At 38.5% G+C, this 20,283-nt stretch overlaps 1 protein-coding gene across 1 annotated transcript; it reads left to right on the forward strand.

The window, feature by feature from the left end:
• The first annotated feature begins 14,661 nt into the window (after positions 1–14,661).
• On the forward strand, positions 14,662–18,668 carry LOC120285906. The gene is made up of 9 exons (XM_010050625.3): positions 14,662–15,017; positions 15,293–15,483; positions 16,171–16,352; positions 16,428–16,712; positions 16,812–16,870; positions 16,976–17,012; positions 17,159–17,230; positions 17,544–17,868; positions 18,031–18,668. The coding sequence occupies exons 1-9, from the start codon at positions 14,777–14,779 to the stop codon at positions 18,385–18,387; spliced, it is 1,749 nt and encodes a 582-aa protein (XP_010048927.2). The 5' UTR covers positions 14,662–14,776; the 3' UTR covers positions 18,388–18,668.
• Positions 18,669–20,283: the final 1,615 nt, after the last annotated feature.

A 20,283-nucleotide genomic window follows, 5' to 3' on the forward strand; every position in this document is an offset into this window, starting at 1 on the left:
CACTCCATCTCTCGCCAAAAGTTACATCACTCCAGTGCATAGTAGTAGCCAAATTGGCCACCTACATCATTCTCAAGAGAACTTAAACGAGTGCTTGAGCTCATGGGATAAGGCATTAATATTGGTAGTTTGTTTGTAAAACAAACTAAGAGTTGTTTTGTACTATATTGAAAAGATTTGAGTGTATATGTAGACGAGATTTGACATTAATCAATAATTATTCTTTCTATTTATTAAAATTCGGATTTATTTTTACCAAAAAAAATAATAATGACAAAGTCTTGTTGAAATAGTGCAACTATTAACGAAAGAGTTATAGTTATTTTTTTATTTATTTAATTCGAATTTTATTATATCTTTCAACATTTATCTTAAAATTCATGTCTGTTAAGATATAATTTCTTAAATTTTGAAAGGTTGTGTCTATACAAATATAACTTCTTCTTCTTTTTTCTATAATTCATTGAATGTGTATGCTCAATTATAATCTTTCTCTATTAGTTTTATTTAAAGATATGACCATCTTTCACAATTTTTTTCCCTCGAGAGATTCTTACGTAGTATTCTCATTCGAGACTTTATTATATTCCGGAGAAAATTTGTCAACAATCGTTAGTAACGTTGCGGGGGGTAAATAATTCTTTAAAGAAGATGATATCATGCCTCAAAGTCTAAATTCATTATTCTTCCTAATCGTTCCTCGTATTTCCCCGACAATTGATTCCATGGATTCTTCTTCTCAGTTATGCATTCATAGACAATCATCTTGAGAGCGGGCATCGACATGCCCATAATGCTCCAATGATTTCAATGTCCGGTGGAGGCAATGCATGTCTCGAGCTGGTCTGCCCGGTTGGCGACCGCAATCACAAGCGTCCACGTGAATGCTTCCGAAGTTGTGCTGCAGTGTCACAAACATGTGTTCTATCCATGACGGCCCGCAAACGTGGATGAATATTCTCTACAGCACATTGCGACAAATCTCATCCGATATTTCTTACGTTAGAGAGAGAGAGAGAGAGATATTTCTCTCTTGGGCACCATCATGTATCTTGCATATTACATTTTTTTTTTCCATGATCACTACAAGATCATTGAGGTGAGTTGATGTTAATCAATCACCATGGACCAAATTCATCTCTATCTTATGATTGAAGCCAGGATGACCTTATCGAATTAATGAATTCGCAACAAAACCCCCTTTCTTGTCATTCGACTTTAGAATTCGGGCCTTGCAGAAAACTTCCAAGGCACCCAGAATATCGACTCCTATCATAAGAGCACGTTCCCACTCGATCACATCCATATTGTGTCCGGCCGTCCCGAAACCACGAGGCAAAGCGACCTAAATAGAAGCAACAAAAATGCGTCTTGTCCCATTTGAACCGTATCTTAGACCCTATCTGATCAGGTTCTTCCGCAGATTCAAACAAGGCAGCAACAAGACTCCGCAAGTAAACACGTTGTTGATGAAACAGCAGCAAGCGCTGGCCATTCAAAGACAAAAGGGTCATGGCGAAAACGAGGGAGGAGCCCCGCTCGCATCATCTCAAAATGCCCCCGCCATCTCTACCTCACCATTACTTCATCTCGCATACAATGAGGATTAGATGTAAGCAAGAAGACCCAGTTCGAGTCGCTTTCACGTATCCACAACAGCTGTCGTCTCGTAACGCCTCGATGATATTTTATGGACATTATAGCCCGGGATTTGCGTTGCCTCCTGCCATCATCCGCCTCGGTTCTGTCGACGCCTGGGTGCAATACTTTAAAGAGATTCCATGATGATCTGATCTTATTTCCGAATACCTTTAGGTAAATGGGGTGCAATGTTGTTTGTAAAAGAGACAACTTTTGCCAAAATACCGTTTGGTAAAATTTACATTTATAATTAACTTTTATTAAATTAAAAAGCAAAAATATGTTTTTGTTTTTATAAAAAATATAAACAAATAAACATAAAATATATTTATTAAGCATAAAAAATATATAAAAATAGATATGTTTATATAAATATATATTTATATAAAAGCAATCGGAGAAAAAAATAGATATGTTTATATATATAAATATATATCTATTTATTAAACATAAAATATATTTATATAAAAATGGATATGTTTATATCTATATAAAATATATAAAAATATATAAATATATATTTTATATAAATATATATTATATTTTTATAAATATATATTTATTAAACATAAAATATAAAAAATAGATATGTTTATATTTTTTATATAAAAATACACATAAAATATATGTTTATATATTTATGCCAGACCGCCGGGAATTCGGCTGGCGAACCGCCCTTTGAATAAAAAATATGTTTATGTTTTTTATATAAACATATTTTTATATAAAAAAATATGAAAATATAAACATAAAATATATATAAAAAAATAGATATGTTTATATTTATAAATATATATTTATTTATTAAACATAAAATATATTTATATAAAAAATGGATATGTTTATATCTATATAAAATATATATAAACATAAAATATAAAAAAAATAGATATGTTTATATATTTATATAAAATATAAACATATTTATTTTTATATAAAAATATAAACATATTTATTTTTATATAAATAGATTTATTTTTATATTTATTTTTATTCGAGGGTCAATGGAGAAGGTTTGATGAATTGGACAGGTGCCAACTCGATCAAATTGATCCTTTCATTCCAAGCGAAAATGAAAGAGAAGTATCCACAGGTTCCTTCGCATTTGCTGATTTTTTCCTTTTTTATCCGTGGCAACAAAGTTAAATATCTGGCGTTGAAGGATGGATCAGTATGCGTGGACTCGACGATAAGTTTAGGAATATGCAATGGCTGAACTGGCCTGGAAAAAGAAAGGAAAAAAATGGGGGCATGACATAAACAAGGGGCATGGGACGTGATCGGTCGGTGTCAAAGAATTAGCAAATATATTAATGTCGGAGTCATTATCGAATGAATAGTATGAGTAAAATGAACTATCCAAATTGGTTGGTTCCAGATAGTTCTTATGTGAATCGGTCTGATTTTTGCTTTCATAAAATTGGAACCAGTGAATATTGATTTGACAAATATATTAATGTCGAAGTCATTATCAAATGAATATGATGAGTAAAAAGTCGGATATTTGATATTATAATTCGATCTATGAAGTTTACAAGCTATATTGATTACCATGGAATGTGTGAGTTTTGATTAGCAAGCAATTGAAATTGCAATTTCGTGAAAACCATTAGCAATTTGAAAGTAACGGTAGGATTTTAAGATCATGTTTTTCTTTTGTTCGGTTCATTGCTTTATAAGATATGATTTGACTGAGCAACAGACATTCGAAAGCGTGGAAAGCGGCAAAGTGAGGAAGGCACGACGCCGGGTGGGGGCAAGAAGGTCAGTGATTGGTGCAGGGGAATGCGGGGCACGATTGCGATCCCGGTCAAAAAGGCAGCTCCAATCTCCATGGTCCGGAGCCCCCGGGGGTAGCCGTTGATCTTGGACCGGGCCTGTCGTGCTGACGAATCTCATGACCCAACTGATTGCCGACGTCGAGTTGAACATGTAGAAATAGACATTCGACAGCTTTGAATCGTAGGAGCACGATGGATGACCCTCGTGATGGGCACGGGCTCGCGTACTGATTTCAGATACTAATTTCTTGAGGTTGGGATAAGGTACGGATGGAAACTGTGATAGGAATTTGAAACCTGATCAAATTGGACTGAATGGAACTGTACCTCCTCACTTTTTGTGATTTCGTTTTGAGCATAACTGTTAGATCGAGATATGAATGGTGAATTAGAATCTCAAATTCAAAAATCGTGACTCGAGAGCTAAATTGCATTTAATACATTCTAGCTGTATACCTAAGCTTAGAATTGCAAAATTAGGAGCTCTTGGTGAGCTCCGCTTTCGAGAGTAAAATATATTGGATTTCAAGTGCATGTCATGAGCATGACATGAGATATTGCAGCGTGTTTTTGTCTTAAAAGATTCCAAATTTAAATGTACAAAGAGAAGTTTATGTGCCGACTGAGGTATGATTGGGTTTTGCATTTTTTTATTATAGTGAAAATGTCGTTAACCTGGCATACAACATGATTTAGGATAAGAACAACGCCCTTTGATCGACAGAATGTAATGACCTATAAATTGATAAAATCACTAGATGCATGGCAGATCAACAGATTCAATGATAAACTTGTTTAAGAAGAAAAACATCACTAGTAATAAAGTACGAAATGAGAAACGATCGACATTGATAATTATGAGTTCAGTAGTTTTTTTATTTCAAGCGTGCCACCAAAATGGATTTCAAACCCATTTGTTGACGAAAAGTTGTTGAAACTTGCACCTCAAATTTGAGGTGTCTAGCTATAATGAGTTATAAAATAAAAAGCCTAAAATAAATGGGTCTAAGGCCCATTTGGTTTCTCTTTGGACAAATGTTTTTGGAAAAATGCAAATGCATATAGATTAAAGGGGTTTTTCGAAATGCAAATAACGTTTAATAAGTTAATATTTTAAAGTACATTGCGAAACAATTCTGACTTAAATGCCGTTCGGTAAAAACTTCATTTTACAAAGGACTTTTGCTAAATTTTTAATAAAAAAAGTTCTAAATATATATATATATATATATATATATATATATATTTTATCTAGCCACTGATGGCTACTTTGGCCAACCTCCGACGGCCAGATTTGGCCGCCGGATAGCCTTGCCTAAGGTCGCGTGACCTACATGGCTGCGAACCCGGGTGACAGTTGAGGTCGCCCAACCTCAAGCGGCGGTTGCCAAGTGGTCACAACCCTCGAGTGGTGGTTGGCTAGGGTCCGGGTGACCCCTTAAATGGCGGTCGCCGGCGTGAGCGACCCTTTGGTCGGCGGTTGTTGGCTTTTGTTCATTTCTTTGGAGAAAATGAATAGTACTCATGAACAGTGACCGGACTTGCATGCCAAAAATACAACTTCCCAAAGGATCTTTGGAGCTATTTTGAGCCAAAGGCTCTTAGAGCCATTTAGAGATACAATTGCGTTTTTGCCAAAATCCTTCAAAAAATTGAACCAAACACATTTGCATTTAGCTAAACTCCCTTGGAGCCCAAAAGCCCATTCAAAATGATGAATCAAACGGGGTCTAAATGGGCAATGCTATGAACCCATTTCTAACCCATATGATAAATAGGGCCATTGACTCACTTAAAATATACTATATATTTGAATATTAAATCACCAATTTATTTAGTTTAAGCTTTTGGAACAGTTGGTAAAGGTTCCATAAAATTTCATATGGTATTAGAGCCTAGTTTCCCAACAAATCTAGACCCAACAGTTACATGGGAGGTACGGGCTGTTGTCACTCTGTCTTATGGCTTGATATATGGTAATTGTTAGGGTTTATGGGAATAGTGGTTAGTTTATAGGTACGGAGGAAAATCTTATTATGTGAATTAGCTTTTAGGATAAGAGAAGACTAAGATGGAAATTGATGTGGTGCATCCAAGAAAATCAAGGAATTTTTTAAAATACCTCTGCATAGGGATTGCATTTTCAAAGTACTCATAAACATAAATTTGTCCTCAATTTGTCACTCGAATGGAATTGAAATATTATAAAGTGCCCAAATATTGATTGGGTGCTTCAAAAGGTGCATGTGAATTTCACACGCTCCACACATGCGACATTTTGCACTTGAATAAGTCGGAATGGATGATAAAAAAGCCATTTATATTTAATTCTAAACCAAAATTGGAATCTATTTTCATGATTTGTGGATGACCTGAGTGAACTTTTGCCACCACCTTCATGTCCCATCCATAACCAAAACTTGAGTTGCCTCACTAACATGACGCGCCGGTCCTGAAGTCATCCTTTATTTAAATGCAACAATTTAATGAGAAAAAAAATGTTAAAATTGAATCCTAGGTGGGGTGGTGTATGTGTAAAATACGAGTTGTTGATTTGCTTTGTATATAAATGGGTCAAACAGGTTCAATGGGTGAATTTGGTCAAATCATTTTCGACTTGACTTGACTGGCCTTTTGAGATGCCTAGTTTCGAGTCAAAGAAATAATATTCTTATCAAGCGAAATACATCCGGATGTTTATCATGCGGACTTCATGAACGATGCGTACTTCAAAAATTTCCCTAAGTCTAATTGGACCAACTTATACTTCTTACTCTTTTCTTACTTAATCAAAAAACTTGCGGCTCGTGCGCTCTAACATTTTATAAATCATAGAAACGCGTAACTTTGACCAAATACAAATATTTTTTTTCCAAATTCAAATGCTAAATACAGACAGAAAAAATGATTTTTTTTTTTTTACTTCTTTCGAATCTTGAACAGATTTAAAATGGGTTAATACCCTCAAAACACCAAACTAATACACATGTGACAAATTCACCAAAAATTAAATTTTTGGCAATCAAAAATCCTAAGCCGGTACATCTTTGATAGATTTATCTCAAATTAGTACACTTGTAACAAATTTATAAATTTTACTATCAAATTATTAAGTTTGATGACACGTGTCAGTTAATTAGTGTACCGGTTTGAAATTTTACTTTTTGTATGTCATAGCTATATAATTTTTGTGATTTTTTGTGATATTAATCAAATTTAACGGCGGGTGTATTTGTTACAAATGTATCATTTTGAGGTTTTTGACGGTTGAACAAATTAATTTGAAATAAATTTATCAAAAGTGTATAAGTTTAAAGTTTTTTGTGATCATTTGCGGTATTTGCCATATATATACCAGTTTGGAATTTTGTATGGCTAGAACATTAATTTGAGGTAAATTTATCATATGTATATTAATTTATAATTTTGCGTGATATTAAACCAATCGAAAACTATTATACTTTCGCAGGACACTTTAATTTTTCGAGACCTCATACTTATCCGCATGTTTTCTTCGTTTATCTATAAAAACCGTGTGTGGAAAAATCATTTCCTAGTTCCGTTCAGTGTTCACCTAGTCATGGACACAAAAAGGAGAGAGAAGAATCTTCATTCGCCTCTCTCTTTCTCTCTCTCTCTCTAGCTTTCTTACTTTCCATCGGTCAACGTCAACCGTCGATCCACATCCTATAAAAGGCTGCTCGTCTTCTTCGTCCCCACTTTATCCCCTCTCTCTCTCTCCGACGATCATCTCCATCTCCATCGCCATCACCATCTCGCCTGTGACGATCTCGATCTCAATCTGACTATGCTCGCCTCGTGATCCTTCAAGCACTGACCTCCTCCTACGCCACTGCCGCCGCCTCCGCCCTCCTCTGCCGCCCCTCCACTCCCAATCCCTCCTCCCCGCCTCCGCCTCCGCCAACCCCCGCCGCCGTTGCGGCCGATAGGCGGTGCCGGGGCCTTGCAGCCGCCTCTGGCTCCTCGCTCCTGTGGCTCCTCTCCAGCGTCACCCTGGGCTCCGGCCTTAGGATTGCGTAGCAGCACTACGCTCCCAAGGGCGACGGCGACGGGGACGACTTGAAGCCGTGGCCTTCACCGACTTGTTGGCGGCGGCGCCCCTTGCGACTGAATCCACGGTCGGCGATTGTTGGAAGATATGCAAGAATATTAACAAGAATCCTCTGGATTATATTGGATCAATTAGGATCAATCAATATCGGATCTGATTTGTTGATTATATTGTTGCATTTTTCTTTACACATACTATGTACTATAATATAGACTCTGTACAGTGAGTTTAGCGATACACTGAAATACAAATGAAAATTTTCCATTCTCTTCTCTCTCATCTCTTTTTCTTAAATTCCTTTCATGTATCAGAGCAAGAGACTAGCTTAGCAACCCAACACTAGGGCCCCCACTTAAATCGCTAGCAATTATTAATTTCGAACTCTCGATTTCTGTGATGAGGGAGAGACTCTCAACCAACGGAATTACCCACGGATGGGTGCTTTAATTTCTACTTTGATTCCTGATGAATTGTAAAAGCTCAAGGGATTTTGCTTGTGAATTTTGCTTGTAAATTCAGTCATCTTGTTGTGCGCATCTTTGTTTGTGGAGCTTGTTAATGGAGTGTAAGCAATTTCTGGATTCATGGCGTGGAGCGAAAAAGAAGGGAAGGGGGAGGGAGAGAGAGAGGGTAACGGAGCAGGGAGAAGCAACGGAGGTGTGAAAGAAATTTAAATTAATGGGCCAATTAGGACACGTGGCAGCTAATTAATAGAGTGTCTCATTAATGACGAGTAAATATGGTCTTACCTAATATTTTCTCGTTGGCCAAACAACTGAATCCAAAGCGGCTTGGTGTTCCAACCCAATCCCAACTCCCACAAGGAAAATCTAAGCAGGTTGCAAAAGTCACTCTAGAATTTCAATTGCTAGGTGCGCTAAATGTAGGGTATCGATTCCATCTTTGGTCCTTAATCACTCACATCACTCTCTTCCTTCTTCTCTTTCAATTATGTGAAAAATAAATTTCGTTAAATATATCAAAACCCATTTATTGAACTATAACAAAGTAACAACGTGACAGATTTTTGTTTATATTTTATATAATTAATTATGTTCACTATAAAGTCGGGGTAAACCAATTTAGTAGTTGGATAGTTTTAAGACCTCCATCCTTGTACTTGCATCCCATTGCATTCATCAATTAACAATTTTCGCATAATGAATCTGGCCAAGTTCTAATATTTTGTTATATCATTTACTTTTTATCTTCTGGAATGGTTATGACTCCCTAAACTATCAATTTTGAAGTATAGTTATTCATTGGCCTAATCTATGAGATTTTCGACAAGAAAAAAGAACATAAATGCACCAAATCGATGATACGTGGATGTTAGAAGTAGTGTTTGCCATTTACCTTTTATTGTCAATAAGATGAAATTATTTTGGAGTGAGGGGCCATTTGCTTTCGTAAAAAAATCTTGACAATTCAACTCTTACTTTTGCAATTGCAAACATAGAGATTAATTTTTATTGACAACTAAAATGTGAGCAACATGATGCACTAAGAGTAAATGTGGCATTGATATATAAAATAAATGAGGAAAAATATCTGAGATGAGTGTAAATTGGAAATCAAAAGAATTGGGCTGATTGATGTGGTTCTTTGTATTATTTTACCTTACCCAAAGAGAAATTATATCGATAATAAGACAATTAATGCACCATTGAAGAAAGTACCGCCTTTTCTCTTTTCTAGAATTCTCTCCATTTCTCAGTTGCACATCAGGATGACCATACACTAAACATTTGGTCGTCCGGATTTCTAATCGAGATAAGACTGAATAGGATGGGATATGAAATCTTAGAATATTTTTATATCCTATCAATTGTTTGGTGTATCGTAATATTAAAGTCGGATATATTTATATCATATCATGTAACGGCATATCATTGTAAATAGAGATGGTGAAAATCTCTCGTAACACTATTCCTTAATTTATTTTTATTTTATTTTTCTTCTTTTTTATATTATTTTATTTATTATTTCTTTAATCCCCTTTCATTATTATTTAATAAAATTTTGTCAAATAGTAAACTGTACTAACATACCTAAAATACAAAAATACCTAAAATATATAATAAATATAAATATATAATTTATAGATTGAATGTTTCTTATAAGATAAAATTAAAGTTGAATATATAAATTAAAAATAAGATTAATTAAAAATTTTTATTTTTTATTTCTTAAATTAGAATTCAAATATCATTTATATTGAAATACAATTTCAATTTTGTTAATTTAATAAGTTTGTTATTCGAGAAAAATAATTTTCCCATTATAGACATTAAAAACTCTATTAATCTTTATCTCACCTTCCTATGGGATAATTTTATCCTGGTCTATATCCCCTTTATATTCGATTTTATCTTGTCCTGAGTGAATACCAAACGTAGGATATGATTTATTATATCTTATCCCGAATTTTATCCCGATTGCCAAACACAGCCTAACTTCCTCACACATCATACTCATTTTGGGTCTAAAATTTCAGGTAAATAATTACATACAAGTCCTTGATCTAGGCCTTTGGATCACATGTCTACATAACAAACAGGGGCTGTTCTAACAGACAGCATTTGCAACTCAAAGCCTCCGCCTCTCCAGATGTACTTAATCACCTCATATTGCAATATTTCAACTTCCACCCAATAAAGAACTCGACACGGACGTACCTTCGACCGCCTCCCTCGGGGTCTTGAAGCCCAAGCCAACGCTCTTATGACACCTGTTCCCTCCCTTGCCAAGACTTCTTCGAGCTGAAAAGTCCAATAACCACAATTACATTACCTCGCCAAAAAGAAACAGAAATAAATCCCATCCCTCCCATTCATTTCATATGGATTCAAACAAAGTGCCAGTTTCTATTCAGTTTCAAACTTAGTTCAGCGCCCGACTACGCCTGTCCCCAGATCCACGATTTGCCCAATTCCCCACGCACTTCAAACGATCCGGAGCAACGACTCTACGCAACATCTACCCAAAAAACAACTGCAGAAAACCGCTAAAATCGTTTCCCCACCACAAGAAAGCATCTCAGCCGATCACCATAAACACCTTTTGCGCTCGACTTAAAGCTTACATCTTTCTTCCCCCCTAGTCACGAACCAACAAAGGGGCTCGATCAGATTGCGAAGAGAGAGAGAGAGAAAGTTTCCCAGAAAACTCATTAGAGGAAGACCTTGGGCTGCTTCAAGAACGCCTTCTCGGTCTGCAAAAGAGCACACGGTCACTTTCAGATCACGCGGGAAAACGGTTCGCGAGGCGGGAATCGAAAGGGGGAGTTTCCGGCGGCTTTACCTGGGCATCCATGGTGGTCCGGCCGCTTGAGGTCAGGTCGAGCCGACAGCCGACCCCAGTCGCGAAATGACGGAAATGTCCAACATCTAGTGAGTCTGGGCTTCTTGAAGCCCGCCGTTATTGCACCCGAGTCTGATTAACCCCTATCATGGGCCGAGCCTGGACGGGCCAAGACTCGGCCCATTTGAAATTTTGAGGCCCGCTTTCGGGGCAAGACCGAGCGTGACAATGAAAAATGCAACGGAATTCATTTGGTTTCGCAACTAGCGGGCCGGGTCGGGGCCCTTCTAATGGAGCCATTTGCCCTGAGCCCACGAACTTGGACTATAAAAAATTTGGGGCTAGAACAAGCTCGGCCAGATGGGCTAGAATCTGTAAGCGGCACATGGCTGGAGCTGGTGAATTCAATGATATATTCTTTAGCCGAAAGGTGGGTTTAACCAAAAAAAGGAAAAAAAGAATAGAAGTCCATTTAGTAACTTTTTTATTTTCGGGAATAGATTCGAAACAAACTCAAGCAGTAAAAAAAAATTATTTCTTTATTCCCAATAACAACTCTAGAAATAAGGCCACTTTTTTTTCTTTTTCTTTTCTCTTCCTATTTTCATTTTCTTATTCTTTTTCCTTTTGTCTATCACCAACGTTGCTAATGGCCGACAACTGGGGTGATGGGCAGTGGTTGTGCGAGGCTTGGCCTCATTCAAATTAGGAGAGGCCAAGCTCGCTAGTCCACTTGTCGATGGACCTTGCCGAGATCTATGATGTTGAGCTTGCCTAGCCATGGCAAGGTCAGCGCCGCTGGCCATCTCGAGGCCGATCTCACAAGTGGCTAGACAAGGTCGCCGACCCTTGTTTGGCCGGTTGCTTGCCACAATCAAGGCTAGCGATCGGCTAAATGAAAGAAGAAGAAAAAAAGAAAAAGAGAAAGATGTAATAAAATTATTAAAAATTATAAGAAATTCTAAGTTATGAAAGAAGTTGGGGGTTGTATGAAATGTATATTTATCCCAGCAATATAATTTTTGAATAGTTGTTAAACGCCTTCAAATGCTCAAAAACTTGTTAAGGGAATAGAATAAAAAAGAAAACTATTTTTAGCAAAAAATTATTATTGGAAACAAAATAATTAATAAATATGTCCCAAGTGTCTTGAAATTCATCCCTAACATTGGCTGATCCACACCCACTCCGTGGGTTAGTCAAGGCCTTGCAAAATTCCAACATCTGAGAATTTTTGAACTTGCAAATTTAGAACGAGAGGACCAAGTGCATTTGGTTTAGCATGAACAAAATGGGACAAAATTGAGGCATTTCACTCTTTATTTTGAAGGCTTTTGAGTTAAAGTTAGCATTTGAAAACTCATTTTAACTCAATGTAGGCCCCATCCAATGTTGGCATTGGCATTTTCGAAATGCTGCTTTTAAGGTAGATGACTTTCTTTCTTTCAAATTTGTCCTCACTAGTATTTTCATATTCCAGCTTTGCCCTCACAATCGATGTTCATCCCCCTTTGGAACCGACGTTCCGTGTCCAAATCCAAATTTGCAGTCCGACGCTCTACTGAGGACTGCACGAGGCTTGTCAATGGTTGTTGAGGGTGGCCGAGGGTCGATAACGATCGTGGGCATGGCTTGCCAAGGCCCAAGCTCATATGGGTCTAGTTTGCGAGGTCCTCGGCAATACCTTGCCTAGGCCACCCAGGTTGCATGGCTCCAGCGTTATCTCAGCCAACTTTTTCGATGATTCGAAGTTAGTCATCGATCGATTTGCTTTGCTTCCATCAGCTCTGCTTTCACAAGTAGCCATTCCCTCCCCTTTTTTCTTCTTCTATTCCCCTTCAAAGCTACTTTGCAATAGAGTGACCAAATGCTCCCTACCCAAACGATACTTGGTTTGAACAGATACATCTTGAGTAAAAAATTCTTCATAGAAAAGTCTTTTCCTCGAAACTCTCCCAAATGCGGTCCACATCCCCTGCCAATGTTTTCTTGGAGCCTAATATCCTAGGGACCATCGACTCTTTGCATTTCTAGGCGGCCGTGTTTTTCGCACTCGAGGAAGTCTTCGTGTTCGCGGGATATAGCAATCCCCGTTCAAACATCGACGTGAGGGATTCAGATCATCGTCGTCATCATCAGCACCGAAACGACCTGTCGTCGGAATGAGTGAAGGGGGGAGAGAGTGGGAGCCAGCCAGTCACGGGAGCCGGAGATCAAGGGCCCCCGCGGCTGCTGTGGGGTTCGAAAGGTCAAAGCAACAGCAGCTAATGTTGTCAAAAAAGTCGGGTTTTTTCGAGAAAAGAGCCACTGAAAAGTAGGCACATTCATTGTCCTTCCCGCGTTGGATGCCTCTCTGCCTCCGCGCTTTTAGATTCCCCCATCATGCCCCGCCCTTACAAATTTTTTCTCATGAAAATTAACAGTACTTAAATGTTAATTCTTAGCAAAAAAAAAAAGCGGCGAACAGCCTTATCTTGTGACATGATGTGTAATATTTTCGGACTTGGCTACGTCCGTAAAAAGGTCAAAGGGAAGGAATAGGCGAGAGATCCGTCCCAAAGTGAAACACCTCTTTTAATGTTACTCATGTTATTCCTGTATTCTCTCTCAGTCAGAAAGATAAAAATAGACAAAGAAATAGAAAATTTTATGGTAGTAAAGATAGAGATCACATTAGAATTACGGTTCTACCTATTATCGGATAAGCAGGTACAATAACCTCCCACGTCTGGAATGAGTGAGAGTGGATGAAAAGCCTAACCTTACGGTACTGTAGACTAACATAGTATCCCCGATTCTGTGTAGTGTCGTAATATGTAATATATTTATTTTCTACCAAAATTCCATTAAATTCTTTTTTATTTTTGATAAAATTTTAATGATTCTCATTAATAGAACTTTGCCGTAAGGTAAATATTCCATACGGTTATAAATTTGAAATTTTTGGCTTTACGAAAAAATATTTAGGATGAACCATCCACCTGGATGGCACTGCTGGCGGCGAGCTTCTCCCCCTAACGCAAGGGGAGGAGTTCGATTCCCGGGCGTTGCAGGGTGATTTACCCGATGGCACGTATGTTGGTGGTTAGCATGTGTTGCCTCAAGGGTTTACTCACCGTTATCCCGAGCCTTTTGGGCTGTCCGTGTTGGTACGGTGCGCGGGTTTCTTGGGTCATAAAAAAAAAAGGATGAATATATTACATTGAATATAATTTAGGATTTAGGTATTTTTGTTTTAATTGTTTTAGTATTCGAATATAAAAAAATGAAAACAAAAACAAAGGAAAGTAATTTTCATTCTTGTCGACGTCTTCTTCTCTCCGTGTGTTCTTGCCTTTCTTTCTTGCACTGGCAGCATCCTTTAACATGCTAACCAGCCATATAAGATGACAAAAAGTTGTCAAAATATATATATAAAAGATGACAAGCAATGAGGCCCTTACAATACCGCTTGCCCTCTTGGGTTCAAGATATTGTTGGGATTTTGAGAATTTTTTCCGGAACAAAGAATGTTTCGACTCATACCATGTGATACATTTAGCAAAGAAAATATAAAAAAAAACGGATTGTGCATGGGATTCAAAGCAAATAAGAAGCAATACTTCAGCTCGTCGAGGTGAGTTCCAAAAGATAAGAAAACATGGAAAAAAGAAGTAAATTTTTCCTCTAAACATGTGACGACAAAACATTGGATTGTGCTTGCATAGGAATTATTATCCATTCAAACGATGGATTTTTACACACGTTTTACGTACTTGGCCTGACATTTATCGAGGTTATGCAGGTTAAAAACAGAAGCTGTAATTGCCCGAAGTGCCTCCTGAACAAAAACATCAGGAGCAAAAATCACGTTTTCAAAGGCTGAATCCCAAAAACAGAAAGTGGGAAAAAGATTTGAGGTATTTCCAAGGGCATTGTCGGAAACCGGAACAAGCGTTTGTGCAGGAAACGTTAATTCGGGAGGCTCCCACGGGTACTGATGACTGCACTCGGCTCACAGCAGCTTCTTCAACCTTTTGCTCTGCAACTGTTAACTTTCCCTCCTTGCCTTGTCTGCTTGTCCATGAGTGTGAACCCAGTAGAGAGCTCAGCTCTTTCTCTCGCCATGACTCTGCAGCTCTTTCTTGCACCCGCTCTGTTCCTCCTTTCTTCCCCAGCTTTAGCCTCTTCCTCGCATGGAGATTCTCTCTTTCGACCCTTTGAAGCACCTTCACCTTCAGGTACTACTCTCTGTCTTTTCTGGGTCTGTCGTCACTGCATTTACGTTTGTTTGCAGCAAAAGCAAAAGAAAGTCTCAAGGAAGCTTCAAAAGAAGCTTCAGAGCTTAATTTTCGGTTAAACCCAGCTCGAGATGTTTGTGTTCCTCAAGTCTAAAACGTCTTCTTTTCGCAAATGGCTCGTAAAGTTTCGATCTTTCTGGCCCACATTTTGATCCTGTTGTAGGAACTAGTCACTGCTGGTGTTAAAGTGGTGAACTTTCTCTTGCATTTTGCAGGTTGGGACTGGGAAAGCAAAGCCAAGTTACTGGGGACGACCGCGCGAGAATATGTTATAGGACCGAGTACTGATCTCTTTGAGAACACGATGTCTGCTTTGGCTGCGCAGAGGACCTACCGGAAAGACCCTCTCGATGGGTTCAAAAAATACACAGGGGGGTGGAACCTGAAAGACCATCATTACTGGGCCGTGAGTAGTATTTTTGCCTAGATTTTGCTTTTCTTGTTTCTTTGCAAATTCACACTTGGGCCAGTAAGAAGATTAGGCAAAAACAATTAACTGTCAACTGACTTGAAAGTAGACCCATCAAAAGTTCATGAGATTTGGTGAAAAACTTGCCAACCACTGTCCAATAGTATGACTTTTTAGTATATTCCATGGCATAAGAAGATTAGCAGATGCGTGGATGAAAATGAACCTATTTTTGCTGCGGTGCTGCAAAAATAATTAACTGTCAGCTGACTTGAAAGAAGACCCATCAAAAGTTCCTGAGTTTTGGTGAAACCTGTGCAGTGCGTGCCAACCACTGTCCAATAGTATGACTTTTTAGTGTATTATGTTCATGGCATATGAACGATATAGCAGATGCGTGGATGATGCTGCGGTGCTGCTTATCCAATGAACCTATTTGGGGAAGCTATCATAGTGGTAGAAGTTTGATATGATGGGGTCAAAGCATTTTCATCTGGGAGATCTTACTTTAGTTTGCATATTCAGAGTAAAAGGATTTCGGAGATTGTGCTCGTTGACCCATCAATTGCGACACATATCCTGTTATCATGCAGTATCATTTGCATTAATTTATATATGTTAAGTTCTCTTGAAACTGGATTGGACGGCTAACGATGTCTTCCCTCTAATTTTGTCTGAGTGCAGTCTGTGGGTTTTACTGCAGCTCCAGTGCTTGTCATTGCGGCGATGTGGTTCCTCTGCTTTGGTGTCTGGCTGTTGGTCATGGTTTGTTGTTCTTGCCGTAGAAAGCAGCCCGAGAAACAAAAGAGTGCTGCTGCTTATCAATTCTCTCTTATTTTGCTCGTCATTTTCAGCATTGCTTCAATGTACATCTCTCTCTCTCTCTCTCTCACAGAGTAGACAAATCAAGTCAAGAAGACTGACTTTACATTCTGCAACAGCATTGGATGCATTGTTCTCTATGCAGGTCAGGGGAGATTCCACAAAACCACGAGCAGGGCATTGGAGTATGTTGTGAATCAGGCTGATCTCACTGTAGATAAACTGAAAGACGTGTCAGATAATATTGCCCAAGCCAAGCAGGTTGGAGTCGATAAAGTTTTCGTGCCTCCTAGTGTTCAGGCTGATATTGACCAGATTGAAGCAAAAATTGACTCATCAACTAATGCCCTTGCTGGCCAAACTGTTGAGAATTCCGAGGACATGCGGCATCTCCTGGATTCAGTGTAGGAGGGATTACCTGGCTCTCTTTTGTATATCCTGGTGCTTTCAACATGTTACTCTCTTGAGTGCTAGGCTTGAAAGACTAACTCAATTTGTTGCAGGAGACTGGCACTTATCTTAACAGCTGCAGTCATGCTTTCCTTGACGCTGATTGGATTCTGTAAGGCCTTCTCCATGATCAAGATGCCTTTTTGGGTTAAAAATACTGCCTTATTTGATTCCATCTTATCCGAGTCTTGTTCTGTGTTTTGATTTCATGATGCAGTGCTATCGGTCATTCGGATGCCATTTCTTGTGTACATGTAAGTGAAGAGTGACTTGTAGAAGTTGCTTCCACATGGGGATCAAATCAGCCTTTTCTCTTGTGGTTTTCTTGGGGCATTTGGATTGCAAGCTTATGGACAATTAGTTCTAATCGACAATTAACTGTCCTTTGAAAATTATGCAGCCTAGTGATCGTTGGATGGCTACTTGTTTCTGGCAGTTTTATCTTATCCGGCACATTTCTGGTCCTCCATAAGTAAGTTTTCATCTGTTTATCGAAATTCAAATCCTTTCTGATTGAGTTCTCTGAAATGATTTGCATTATCATATCGTGCATTGGGTACCGGAAGTAACTATAGCTAATCATCCATAAGATGAAAAATATCACGATACTTCCTTTTTTTTGTATTGACCTACCTTATTCTCAAAGAGTGAACTCCTCTGTTTCTTGTTCTATGTATGTAGCCTCCATTTGGTCATTGTCTCCCTTTTTTTTCCTCTGTCGACAACACCACCAGCGGATGCAGATGTTGTATAAGGAGACCTAACTTAAGTTCTTGCTATGTTAGTGTGGCTGGAGACACTTGTGTAGCGATGGATGAATGGGTTCAATACCCTTCAGCACACACTGCTTTAGATGAAATACTTCCCTGCATGGATGACGTGACTGTCCAAGAAACAAAACAACGAAGCAAGGAAGTGACTTATCAGCTCGTTGAGGTAATAAACGAGGTCATCACCAACGTTTCCAACCTCAATTTCTCACCCAACTTCCCGACAATGTACCTCAATCAATCTGGTCCTCCAGTGCCAATCCTCTGTAATCCTTTTCACTCCGATCTGACAGATCGAGCTTGCTCATCTGGTGAAGTAGACCTCAACAATGCAAGAGAGGTATTCTCTCTCTGCCCAATATGCATATCCAATAAACCTGAGCATTGAAGAAAGAATATCAGTGCTTGCATTGAAGGAATACTGAGATAGGCTTTGGGAATCCAAAGATAAATTGCATTCCTTTTTGTGGGGAATGTAATTGTTGTAAACATATTTATGCAGGTCTGGAGGGGCTTTGTCTGTCAGGCTTCAGCGACGGGAATCTGCATGACGACGGGACGCTTGACACCATCATTCTATGACCAGATGTCAACTGCAGTGAATGTGAGCTACGGGCTGTACTACGACACTCCTTCCCTAACCGACCTACAAGACTGCACATTCGTTCGCCAAACATTCAGAGAAGTACATGAGAAGTACTGTCCCGGTTTGCAGCAATACAGCAAATGGGTGTATGTTGGTTTAGTGATCGTCTCCACTTCGGTGATGCTCTCTCTCATGTTGTCCCTTCTGTATAGGCGGGAGCACCAAGGGTATGTCTATACGAAGGAATTTGATGAGCACAAAGATTCTCAGTGAATCTGCAGGGTGTGTGGACCGATGATTTCGATCAGAATGGCTCGGAATACAACTTGGAGTTTCGAGTTCGGATGGTTCGGTGTTGTGTCCTTGTGAAATATCCGATGATCAGTTCTTCTGGACCTTGTGACTGTACCCTTTAATGCCTGTAGCTAAAATGTGGGAAATTGTAAGATTTCTGGTCTGAATGCACAATCCTAGCACGCATCTGGCATTGCTCTTGTATGTTATGCAGATCTCAAAATTACGGTACTAAATCGAGTGGATCAGTTGTCGGAAAACACTCCATCTCTCACCAGAAGTTACGTCACTCCAGTGCACAGTAATAGCCAAATTGGCCACCTACATCATTCTCAAGAGAACTTAAAACCTTAAACGGCGACTTGAGCCCATGGGTTATGGCATTTATATTGGTAGTTTGTTTGTAAAACAAGCTAAGGGGTGTTTTGTCCTGAATCAACTGTATCGAAAAGATGTGAGTGCGTACCTATATGAGATTTGACACTATTAAGTAATTATTATTTTTATTTATTAGAATTCGGATTTATTTTTTTAGATTAATCATAGCATCCTATTGAAACAGTGCAACGGTTAATGAAAGAGTTATGTTTATTTTTTATTAATTTAATTTCGAATTTTATTATTTCTTTCAACAGTTATATTAAAGTTCATGCTTGTTCAAATATAAGGGAAAATTGCTAAAAAAGTCCTAAATCTTTTGCATTTGTGTCAATTTAGTCATAAACATTTTTTTTGTGTCAATTTTAATTTTAAATCTTTTTACGTTGTGCCAATTTAGTCATTTTTGGCCAATTTTGGTCGGATTAGACGTCGGCTGGCTGATCTTGCCTCATTGGCGTTGATGTTGACAATTTTTAATAATACTTTAATAATTTTGGATTTATTATTTTCATTTATTTTTTCCTTCTCCTCTTTCTTCCTTCAACTAGTCGTCAAACCTTGGTGACTAGCCAGAGGCATTGGCTGGCGAGGTTGAGGTCGACCTTGCGCTCGCCGCTCGACATTGCCATGAGTGAGGCCAGCTTGAGGCGCAATGGCGACCTCGCGTTGGGCTGGTGAGGCTTGCCCTCGCCACCTAGGCCTTGAGGGCGGCCTCACGTCAGGCGGGCGAGGCTCACCCTTGTCAGACCTGGCGAGGGCTGAGCCTCACCCATGGCAATGCCAAGCGGGCGAGCCTCACTCGCCTTGTGTGAGGCCGCCCTCGCAGCCACTAGCAAGGTGGCTGGCAAGGTTGACCTCTGGCCAGTCGCTTAGGTCCAGCAAAGGGGGAGGAGAAGGAAAAAAAGAAAAAGAACAAAATATTAAAGTATTATTAAAAGTTGTCCATGTTAATGCCGATGAGGTCACGTTAACCAGCCGACGTCCAATCAACAAAATTTGGCCAAAATTGGTTGAAAAGAATTAAATTTGCACAATGTAAAAATGTTTAGGATTAAATTGGCACTAAAAAAAAGGTTCATGACTAAATTGGCACAAATACAAAAGGTTTAAGACTTTTTTAGCACTTTTCCCTCAAATATAATTTCTTAAATTTTGAAAGGTTGTATCTATATGGATATAATTTTTTTTATTTTTTTACTATAAATTATTGAATATGTTTATTCAATTATAATATTTTTCTACGAGTTTTATTTAAAGATACGATCATCTTTTGTAATTTTCATTCAAAATTTTGTTATATTTTGAAGGAAATTTATCGGTAATCATTAGCAATGTTGTGAGGACAAATAATTTATTCAAAAAGAGGATATCACCCCCTCAAAGTCTAAGTTTTATTCTTTCCCAATCGTTGGTTGTATTTCCTCAACAATTGATTCCATGGATTATTCTTCTCAATTATGCATTCATAGTCCATCATCTTCAGAGCGAGCATCG

The sequence above is a fragment of the Eucalyptus grandis genome, chromosome 3 (genome assembly GCF_016545825.1).
Source record: "Eucalyptus grandis isolate ANBG69807.140 chromosome 3, ASM1654582v1, whole genome shotgun sequence".
Lineage (NCBI taxonomy): Eukaryota > Viridiplantae > Streptophyta > Magnoliopsida > Myrtales > Myrtaceae > Eucalyptus > Eucalyptus grandis.